At 59.1% G+C, this 10,746-nt stretch overlaps 2 protein-coding genes across 2 annotated transcripts; one reads left to right on the top strand and one right to left on the bottom strand.

Moving 5' to 3' along the window:
• Nucleotides 1-1,930: 1,930 nt before the first annotated feature.
• On the bottom strand, nt 1,931-7,564 carry LOC119140027 (natural killer cell receptor 2B4-like). The gene is made up of 8 exons (XM_037371011.1): nt 6,673-7,564; nt 4,240-4,560; nt 3,889-4,167; nt 3,386-3,508; nt 2,811-2,875; nt 2,617-2,682; nt 2,394-2,459; nt 1,931-2,260 (listed from the first exon to the last, which is right to left on the bottom strand). The coding sequence occupies exons 1-8, from the start codon at nt 6,956-6,958 to the stop codon at nt 2,174-2,176; spliced, it is 1,293 nt and encodes a 430-aa protein (XP_037226908.1). The 5' UTR covers nt 6,959-7,564; the 3' UTR covers nt 1,931-2,173.
• On the top strand, nt 6,957-8,890 carry LOC119140176 (natural killer cell receptor 2B4-like). Its single transcript, XM_037371266.1, is given in 3 exon segments — nt 6,957-6,974; nt 8,239-8,539; nt 8,604-8,890. Coding segments are annotated over 3 exon segments (606 nt in total).
• Nucleotides 8,891-10,746: the final 1,856 nt, after the last annotated feature.

The following is a 10,746-nucleotide window of genomic DNA, read 5'->3' on the forward strand; positions in this document are numbered from 1 at the left end:
AGGAAGCATGTGGTTGACGCACGTGGTTGACAACCGCAGATTGTGCTTCCTTTACAGAGCTGAGAAGCAAAACAAAAATGAAAATAATTCACCTTGAGCCCCTCCAGAGACTCAGCACCCCATCCTGATAAATGAAATGCAGACCCCAGGGGTCACATCTCCCCTCGAAAGCTGCTGTAACCAACTCACAGGGCTCCCCCCATTTCTCCACTCAGGTCTGTCATCACCAAGGCCACGAGACATGCCATTGAGCAGCCTCAGCTTGAGCTGGGACCACCAGCACGGGTGTTCAGGGCATCCCTGGGACCCTGGTTTGTGGGTGATGATATAGGTGGGAAGGAGACAGGAGGGATGACTGGCTGATGCTACAGCACGTGCTGCAGCCCCGGCACGCTGGACTCCCACCAGGGCAGATGCTTAAAACAACGGATTTTAATTCCAGCCTGGATTCCTTCCTGAAAGATGACATTTCAGGGCCTGTGCTGAGCTCCAGCTGAGGGATGCACGGGGCAGCGAAGCTGGTGCAGCCCCCTTGTTGGGGGCAAACGGTCTCCAGCATCTTCCCACGCACCACCCCAGCCGCGAGCGAGGAGACGGGGTCCGACCCCGGCCATGAACAAAGAGCGACAGTGGCACCCGCTGAGCCCTGACCCAGTTTAATTTCAACCCTGAGTGGTCCCCATCCAGCCGAAACGAGGATGTACGAGCACACCAGCAGCCATTCGACGACGCCGTGGCCGGATCGCTGCCGCCAATCCAGTGGCACCGCGGTGACGAGCGTCCCCTGGCTTGTTCCCGTGCCTGATGTCATGACAGTGAGAGGAACCGGCGGAGACGGGAAAGCAAACTTCCCTGGCAGGGAGCAAAGTGCTGCCTCAGCACTTGCAGAGAGCGCTGCAAATTATCTCCAATATGCAGAAGCAGGTCATTAGCGTAAATTACAGCGCCGTGATGGAGCATGGCTTCAGCAGGAGCACGACAGGCTGATGGATGCGTCAGCCCCCAGGCTCCATGCTGTCGCCTTCAGATGTTTCCACTCATCAGGAATGTGGGGACCCAGCATTTCGGGCTGCGATGCAGCTCCTGCTTTAGCCCCCGCACACAGGCAGTGGCCACAGCCCAGCAAGGGCTGTCACTGCATCCCCAGCACCGAAGGGTTTCCATCCCCTCCATCCTGCCTGAACTTTTCCCGCTGAACCCAGCCCCGTGGGGAGGGGGATGTAAGAAGTATTCAACTGACACAGCAGATGGGGCTTGGGATGGCATAAACCAGCCCAGCTCCAACAGCAGTGCCAGCGCACTGTGCCTGACCCCCATCCATGCCAGCCCAGCCCCCTAAATCCCCTTATTGTGGCAACCAGACCCCCCCCTCCCTCCCCGTGCCAGCCTCCCAGCGCAGCTCCCGGTTAATGATCCCAATTAATGCTCGTTTCACAGGGAGCAGCCACAAAGCTATTTTGACACGAGGACTCAGGCTGGAGGGGAGCACCGCGGAGCTGCCGCTGCTCCCTACGCTGCCATCAAAGTGCCACATTTCATTTTAATCCCAGAGAAAAGCCCTTGATCTTCCTTTTGGGAAGATCTTTGAAGCCAGAGCCCCTTCTTTCTTCAATCCTTCTCCCAGGGCCACCTGTGCCATAAGAGCACGGGATAATTTACGTGGAAAGGGTTGTGGCGGCGTCTCCGGTCTCAGCTCGCCGTGGGGCAGCCAGGGCCATGCCCAGCTGGTGCAGGCAGGGACCACCCTGCCCTGGGCCACCTCTCCCCTGCCCGACACACACGGCTGGAACTCCACAACGTGAATCTCCACAGAAGACTCCCATCACTTCAGAGGCTGAGCCACAAACAGGCTGTTCCCACCACTTCCCTGTGCCAGACGTACATTGCAGGCTATCAATAGCCAATTAAGCTAATGAAAGAAGCACCACAATTGTACTTCAGCTTTTATTTGCAGCGAAAAAATAAATTCCTGAGCGTATCAAACCTGTCAAGACCTCAAAATCCCACAAGATCACACGCTGGCACTGAACACATGGACACTACGTGTGTTCTCTTCATGGCGCTGCCTGTCCAATTTCACATCTGTCCCCTCCCTAGACAGGTTCCCATCCCAAATCTTTCACCCTTTCCTCGCAGCCCCAAAAAACAAACAAACTTCGAAGATACCCAGGGCTCATCTCCCCACCAGTCCAGTGTCCATGACATCTACGTAGGCAGTGGAAAACAGAGCTGGGTCCAGCCTTTTCCTCCTGACAGAAGACTGCGGAGCGGAGAACCCACCATCAGGCAACATGGGAGTGGGGTGATGAACCCAGCACCCGGCTGACAAACCGAGGGGACCCGAGGCTCTGTGCCACCGCAGAGGGACAGGGATCATGGCAGGGTACCCTCACCTTCCCAGTGGGCTGAACCATGGAGTAGATGGTGGTGTTTTCAGGCCCCCGATGGCAGCTGGGTCCCTGCCAGGGAGAAACGGTCAAGATGCACAAAGAAAAGGAAACTTTGGGCAAAAAGGGGGGGATTTGGTAGTGGGGACAAATGTGTCCAGCCTGGGGGCTGCACAGCTGAGCCCACGGCACAGCCCTGGTCCCCGCTGCCAGCATGGGCTGACCCTACCAGTGTTTTGGGGCAGATGACGGCATAGATGGTGTTTCCTTCCAGGGCGACCTCACCAGTCCCATTCTGGAGGAGAAAGCAACCCCAGACTGGTTAAAGGATGCAACCCGAGGGGGGCAGACATTTCCAGACAGATGTCCCATCCTGCCAGGCAGAACAGGGAGGGGACACCCAAGGACACTCCCAGCACTCACAGGGTCTTGAGCAGTTTCGGCTTTTCCCACCTCGTTATAGACAGTCAGACTCTGCTCAACGCATCCTGGGGGAGTTTGAAGGGTCAGTGTCAGACAGCTGATGCGTTAGACCCCCCCAGACTGAGGAGGTGGGGGGTCAGCCCTCAAACAAAGCAGAGGGAGAAAGAGGTCCCTTGGCAACCGGGAAGGTTTACTTTGTGGGCACCTGGCAGGGGCTGGGGAGGGATGCTTCAGCTCCAAATAAAATGAACACCCAAACCCAAACAGTCCTCTGGACCCCAGGGGATGAGACCTCCAGGTTTGGGCACCGACGCTTGGGCTGCTGCGATGCTTCATCTAGCTCATCAACCTGGACCACCCTGCATCAGCGGGGGTGAGCAAAGACTTTGTGCCCTGTGCAGCACCTGGCAGGGGGGTAACAGTGCCCAGTGGCTTACCCCGCACCAGCCCCAGGAGAGGGAAGCAGCCCAGGGCCAGCATGGAGAGCATTAGTAGCATGACAGAAGGCAAGGGCTGCACAGCCAGTCCCACTGCTGCCCACCCCACGAGCTGCCACACCAACCCCAGGGACAAACCTCCTGGAGGGTCCTTTCGTCGCTTCCTCCACCAGCAGCAGGTGACAACGAGGGCTACAGAGATGGCCAGTGCCAGCCCCAGGGACACGGCCACTATCCCCCATGGAATGATTCTGAAAAGCCCTGGGGGAGGAAAAGCGGAGCAGAGCCTCAAGCAATTTCTAAGCACCATCTCCATTGCAGCCCACGGACTCAGTGGTAACTGGGAAACCTCACCCTGGTTACACCACCCGTGCTCAGCATCATGTTTCTCTCCACCAGGAGGGAAAATTGGGCATATTTTATGATCAGCATGATGTCCTCTGCATTTTCGCTGAGGCCCTGAGAGGACTGGAAGCCGTGCGGCTTGTGTATCCCCTAAATCCTGCTTTTACTGGAGATATGCAAAACCCACCTGGATGTGACTGTGCAACCTGAACTAGAAGAACCTGCCTTAGATGGGGCTTGGATTAGACGATCTTGAGGTCCCTTCCAACCCTGACCATTCTGGGATGGCAAATTACCTGGGGCCGCAGCACGGCAGGCTGCCCCGGCGTCGGTGCTGGCCGTGTCCCAGCTCACCGCGTTACTGGCGTTGCAGCGGCAGACGGTGGAGTTGGCATCCCCACGGAGCTGCAGGTGCAGCCGGGGCTGGTGGCCCAGGGCTCCCAGGGCATCCCCGCTGCAGGACCAGCTGTAGGAGACGCTGCCGGTGCTGGGCACGGTGCAGAGCAGCGAGAGGTTGCACCAGCCCTGCTCCCAGTGCAGGATGCGTGCCTCCAGGAGCAGCTGGCCGATGGGCTCTGTGGGGATGGAGCTGGTGAGAAGGGATGGAGGGGACAGGCGGATGGGGACACGGGGACACGGCTACTCACCCCACACCGACACCTGGAAGCACAGGGCAGTAATCGAGCCTGAGGCATCCTCAAATCCTGCCTCATAGGTCCCACTGTCTGCCGCGCTAACTGGGCTGATCCACAGGGAGAGGGTCTCCTGCTGGAAAGTAGCTCTCCCAGAAAAGTGACCCCTGGGGGGTGAGGCTACGCTGTTCTTCTCAGCCGTCAGGATCCGCTGCCGGTGTCCCGCATCCAGCTGCGCTCTCCATTCGACTTTTGCCCACTCCAGCGGGGGTCTCTCCGGCAGCAGCTGCAACACTCTGCCAGCAGCCACGGCTTGCTCCTGGTATTCCACGCATTCTAAAGCAGAGAGGGGCGAGCAAGTGACTGTGGCCCCGGGAGATGCCCTATGGAGGGGGCACAGCCACTGGAGCCCACCATGCCCCAGAGCCGCAGCCCCCAGCACGACCCCTCCGGCTCCCCAGGGACAGGGAGCTCAGCCCGGTTCCCACCCCCATGGCAGTGGTACCCTTCTCCCTGCACCATCCCAGGCTGGCGGCACATCTCCTGCACCCGCTGCCCTGGCCACACTTTGCAGATGGGTCATGTAACATCCCCTGCCCAGAGCAGGGGTAGGTGCAGACCCTCTGCTCATATCACCTGGTCGCTTATTTGTACCCCATTTCCTTCCTTGCCTGTTCACCCTGGGGAACAACAGGAATTTTGCCCGCTGAACCCCTTTTTTTTTATTTTTCTTGAGTTTCTGTGCTTGCCTCCCTCTTTTCAGTGCAGCCCCGGATGTCAAGGGCTCTGGTAGAGGCAAGATAAAAAAAGCCCCTACAACAAAGGAACACCCGCAGCTACGGGGGCCGAGGGTGCACGCAGCCTCACTGCTTCCGCAGGGCTGCCTGTGGTCAGGGCAGCATGGGGGGCTGCCTGGCCCCGAGGGCGCTTTGCACAGCCCCACACAACCCCCCACCTCGTGGCCCTCAAGGCAAACGTCGGCCTCCAGGAGCGGAGCTCCCACCCTGCAGCCCCCAGCAGGGTTTTGCCTCCGTACAAGTGGTCCAAACACCGAGCCACGCTCGGAGGGCACCCAGGGGCCAGTGACTTTGCCACCGCAGCCACCAGACTCCAAGGAGCTCCAGGTTAAACCTTGTCTTGGCAAAGCCGCGGAGGATGCCTGCCCTCCCCAGCCCCCTGCATGCAGAGGGGACATCCCATCGCTCAGCAGATCTAGGAGCACAAGAAGCTAGAGCAAGCAAAGGCAGAAGCATCCTCCCCCAGGGAAATGAAGGAGCAGGTTTGGGAGCAGGCGCTATTTATCAGTTGCCACCTTGATGGCTCGCACCTGAGACCCACAGCTCATTACAAATGGGGGCCCTTCCCACCCCTCCCAGTATTAAACAGCCTGCAAGAAATAGGAGCTGTGGTCTATTATTGCTTTGTAGGTGTTCAGTGCTGCAAGAAAAACGTGAAGACCCCTTAACACCCTTATCCTAGGCTCCTGGAGCTGCCCAAGAGCATGTCTCCAAGTATGCAGAGTTGGAGAAGAAATCATGCAAAAAATACCTGCCTGGAGATGTGATTGCAACCCTCTGCCTACAGCCAGAGTGAGTGCTGGGCCGGTGCAGCACACCTCAGGTTAAGCGTGCCAGCACCTGCAGGGAAGTTTTGCAGCTCAGCTGAGCCCATGGTTGCTGCAGGCTCTGCAGCTTCAAGCAAGCAACGCACCCCCGAGCAGCGTGTGCCCCCCAGCTCCGCACCATCAGGGTGGGCGATGAGGCTGGGAGAGGTGGCAAGAGAGGGAGGGTGGAGGTGATGCTCACCTAGTCCCTGTGAGAGCAGGGAAGGGTGGATGGAGTATGCGGACATGCAGCTGGGAAATGCTCCAGCCACCAAGCTGGCCACCAAGCTGGTGGCCCCAGACCCGGGCATTTATCTGCTTCCCTCATGCAGAAGTTGCTGGCTTTAGGAAGAAGACCTTCAGCCACCAGCAGCTCCCCTGAATTCATGGGGAAAAAGATGTCTTGCTTGCTCAGTGGAGAGATGCAGCCTCAAAAAGCTGCATTTTGGGGTTCAGGAAGGGTCAGCACTGCTCCAGCAAGTGATTTATTTTGGACAAGCTCTGCCTGCAAAGGGGAACTGGCGCTGCGTGAGAAGCATCGCGGCTCTGCCCGCTCTGGGTGGGACCGGACACAGAACTGAAGCAAAGCCAAAAAAACCCCAGCCCTGCTTTATCTCCCCAGGGACCCCAAGCCCAGCTCGCTGCCCAAGACCCTGCAGCCCCCTCTGGCCTGAGTGCCCACGGACGCCAGCGGCACGGCCAGCCTTTCCCCAGCACCCAGCTCCCCATGCAGCAGCAACACCTCCCCACCCGCGTGGGCAGCCGGGCTCACCCACCGCCAGCCTCCCCTCTGTGCCGTAAGCCCCCATCCTCCTGATAAGCCTGGCACCGCATCCCCCCCTCACCTTGGTCACTGGCAGCGGGCAGCAGCACCAGGCACAGCAGCACCAACAATGCGGGTGAGCACCCGGGTCCCCCCATGCTGGTGCATCTCCTGGTGGCACTGGAGCAAGGTCCCTGCAGCCAGGGAGGTGCAGAACCCCTCGGAGATGGTGACTGTCCACCAGCGACTTTCTCTCCCTCCTGCGGTTCCTTCGCATCCTCCACTTCCATGTGGTCTCCTCCACCCTGTTGCCCCCCAGGCCACCCCTCTTCCAGGATGGGTGCTGAGGTCCCCGTGGGGGAGGACATGCTGGTGGCTGCCCCGGTGAGCTCAGCTGCAGGGCTGGGTGGCTGCAGACCTCAGGAAACTAATTTTAATTAGCAGGGGGCGGGTGGGGAGAAGTGGTTTTTGGGGTTTTTTTCCTTCCCTTTGCAACTCGCTTCAGGAGGAGCTGCACCAGATGCTTCATGGCAGCAGTTTGTGATGTGCAGATGTGTCCAGCACCCCGACCACAGGCAGGGGACAGCCCCCAACAGCAGAATTTGGCCCCCTGGGGAGCAGTGCTCAGCCCAAAGACCACCATGCCGTGGGGTCAGGGAGCTGGGGAGTGGAGCAGCCTGGCCAGGGGCCTCCCAGCTGATGCAAAGCCGGGGCTGATCCTGCCCCAGTCTCCCACCCCAATTCCCACCTTTCCTTGGGACAGCCATGGAGCACATCACCCTTCCTCTCCTTGTCTCCCTCTTCTTCCTCTGCTGAGCCCAAGGTAAGCGCAGGCGGGTGGCAGCCGGGCTTATCGCAGGAGCTGCAATGAGTTGTGTCCAGCCTCAGCACCAGCCATCACGTGGGGCTGGAAAATTCCTTGGCAAACGGCTCTTCCAAGCGCACCCGGGGCCAACGCTGGGCTGCGGCTTGTGTTTGAGGGGTTGTTCTTTTTTTTTTTACACAGACTAACAAGTAATCACCTTGTCACAGGATGAGAGCGGTCTCTCGGGTTGCTGGGTGAAGAAAAGAAACCCCCACAAATGGAAGCTGAAAGCAAAAGGTGCGTGTGGAGGGTCAGAAAGTCGCAGCACGAAGGGTACGACTTAATTTGGGCCATTAAGAGGGAATTATTGTAAAAAAAGAAAAAGTCCTTTTTTTAAGGAAGGGCTGCACATCTGGGAAAAAATGTGCTGCTGGGGAGGGTTTGGCTCACAGGGGAGAGTGGTGAGTGAGAGCTTCGTCAGAGCCTCCTGCCTTTGGAAAATGGGATTCCCTCTCCGTTAGCTTTAGATAACGGAAATATATTGGTATAAAATAACCCCCACGGTGCGTGGCTGGGAGTATCTTTCTCGCCAGCCAAAGCTACAGTGGAGATGGAGGATGGGAGAGCAAAAGGAACTGAAAATGGCTTCCCAAACCACGCTTGGCTTCCCCAGGTGGAACCAAGGGCGGCTGAAGGCACGCGGTGCCGGAGGCTCTGATCCCCAGGGAGGGATGGAGCAGGGCTGTGCTGGGTGCGGGACCCCCCTGTGCTGGTGGTGGCTGTGCCCCCTCCATGGGGCATCTCCCGGGGCCACAGTCACTTGCTCGCCCCTCTCTGCTTTAGGACCCCTGGAATGCTGGGGAAAAGCTGTGGCTGCTGCCGGAGAGACCCCCGCTGGGGTGGGCAAGAGTCGAATGGTGAGTGGGGCTGGATGCGGGGTACCGGCAGAAGATCCTGACGGCTGAGAAGAACAGCGTAGCCTCACCCCCCAGGGGTCACTTTTCTGGGAGAGCTGCTTTCCAGCAGGAGACCCTCTCCCTGCGGATCAGCCCGGTTAGCGCGGCAGACGGTGGGACCTATGAGGCAGAATTTGAGGATGCCTCAGGCTCGATTACTGCCCTGTGCTTCCAGGTGTCGGTGTGGGGTGAGTAGCCGTGTCCCCATCCGCCTGTCCCCTCCATCCCTTCTCACCAGCTCCATCCCCACAGAGCCCATCGGCCAGCTGCTCCTGGAGGCACGCATCCTGCACTGGGAGCAGGGCTGGTGCAACCTCTCGCTGCTCTGCACCGTGCCCAGCACCGGCAGCGTCTCCTACAGCTGGTCCTGCAGCGGGGATGCCCTGGGAGCCCTGGGCCACCAGCCCCGGCTGCACCTGCAGCTCCGTGGGGATGCCAACTCCACCGTCTGCCGCTGCAACGCCAGTAACGCGGTGAGCTGGGACACAGCCAGCACCGATGCCGGGGCAGCCTGCCGTGCTGCGGCCCCAGGTTTGTAGGAATTTTACATTTTTTTGGGGAGATTTTCTGTCCCTCCAGCTCCAGACTTAAATTCCTTTGAGATAAATAAATGGGAGATCTAGCCATGGACTCGGCGTGCAGAGGGTGTGCGAGGTGGCTGGGAACCGGTGTCGCCGTGACAGGATCAGTCCCACAAGTGCTCTGAGCTTGTGCTGTGACAATTCAGCCTCAGCACCCCCCTGGCGGGGGGTGGGGCAGGGGATGTGTCCCCCCTCCCCTTCCCCACCTTCTGTCTCTATTCGTGGCCCTCCTGCAGAGCCAAGGGGCTGCTCCACCGCTGGCGCTGGGCATTCCCATGGCACACACATCCTTGTCCGGCAGCAGGGACCCCCTTCCTGCGGTGCTCCCGGCTCTTTGGGTGCTGGGTAGGACCCCCCCCCAACTAGGGAACCTGCAAAGTAGCCTCCAGCCCCCACCCCGCTGTGAGCATCACATTGGTCCCCAATAAATGGGCCACTTTTAACAGTGGGGAGCTGTTAACCCCCCTGAGCGCAGAATAAAGAAAAATCTACCTCCCCCCCCGTATTCTATATTTTGGGTTCTTGAACAACTTCTGGGCTGTTCTGTGGAGAGGACAGGCCACAGGGGGATTCACCCTCCAACGAGCCAGGGCAAAGCTTCCCACCACCCCAGAGGGAGACCCTCAAGGCAGGGCTCTCTTTTTTTTTTTTTTTTTTTTTTTTTGGAGCAAACAGGGACAGGCTCCACCAGCCAGCACGCTGCCAGACCCTCACTCTGGGATGGAGCCGTCACGATGGGATCGGGATGCAGGGATTGAGGAGCATCACTCCAGCCTTGCGGTAACGCTCCTCGCCATCTTTTAATGAAGCAGCCCGGAAGGTTTATTCCCTCTCCCAAATATCTTAACTCCAGATCTGCTACGGAGAGGTAAACTGAGGTTGGGGCGCCGTGTGGAAGGAGCATCATGTTATTTGGGCACAGCAGCAGTTTGTTGGTCCCCTTTTTAGCCCCAGCCAACATATACCACCTCGTTAAATCATTGGTAGGTATTAATGAACCTGTCCTGAGAGCGGGTGTACTACGATCCAGCAGCACTCTTGGCTTTTCCTGGGATATCAGGGTTTTCCGAGCCCGGCACAGCCTCGCTGAGGCCAGGCTTCCCCCATACCCACGCTGTCCCCTGCCCGGTGGCATCACCTGGGTCTGGTGGATGGCAGACAGCCGCAGAGCTGCTGGAAGAGAGCAAGAGGCACCAGGGCTGGCGGCCCCTAATCCGATCACCCCACCGTCTGCTTCTGCCCTCCGATCCCCACCACTAATCACCTTACGGTAAGCTCATTGCCTCCGCCGCAGCCCTGAGCCATTCCCCAGTCCCACTGCTGGGTTGGATGCTGGCGGGGAAACTGTGGCTGGCAACTGGGAGATGCATGCGGTGAGCTGGGGACCGGGGGTCTCTGCTTGTGAAACCGCCACCCCCAGCAGTGGGCTGGTTCTGCTGGGAACTGGGCAAATGTGTAGGAAAGGGGCAGATTCCCAGCAAAAATCTTGGAAAAAGGTCACGGCACGGGGGGCAGAGGATCAGCTCAGCCTCTCCGGCAACTGGAGCAGGTTTCCTGCGAGCCTGAAAGCTGCTGGTGCGCACGCCCAAGGATGCACAAGCCGATGGGTGCCCACTCCATCACCCAGCAGCAACCAGGGTGCAACGACTTCAACCCCGCCGGGGAGGGGGAAAACTGAGGCACGGCCTGACCCCACAAGCCTGGCTGGAGGAGCTCCGCTGGCTTTCCCTCCCTGCACGGTGCCCCGGCGGTGACGTGGGCCACGCCGGCTCCCACGGCCCCTTCCTCCCCCTCGCAGGCAGAGGAGCAAAAAA

Source organism: Falco rusticolus, chromosome 19 (assembly GCF_015220075.1).
Source record: "Falco rusticolus isolate bFalRus1 chromosome 19, bFalRus1.pri, whole genome shotgun sequence".
In the NCBI taxonomy this organism is placed as follows: domain Eukaryota; kingdom Metazoa; phylum Chordata; class Aves; order Falconiformes; family Falconidae; genus Falco; species Falco rusticolus.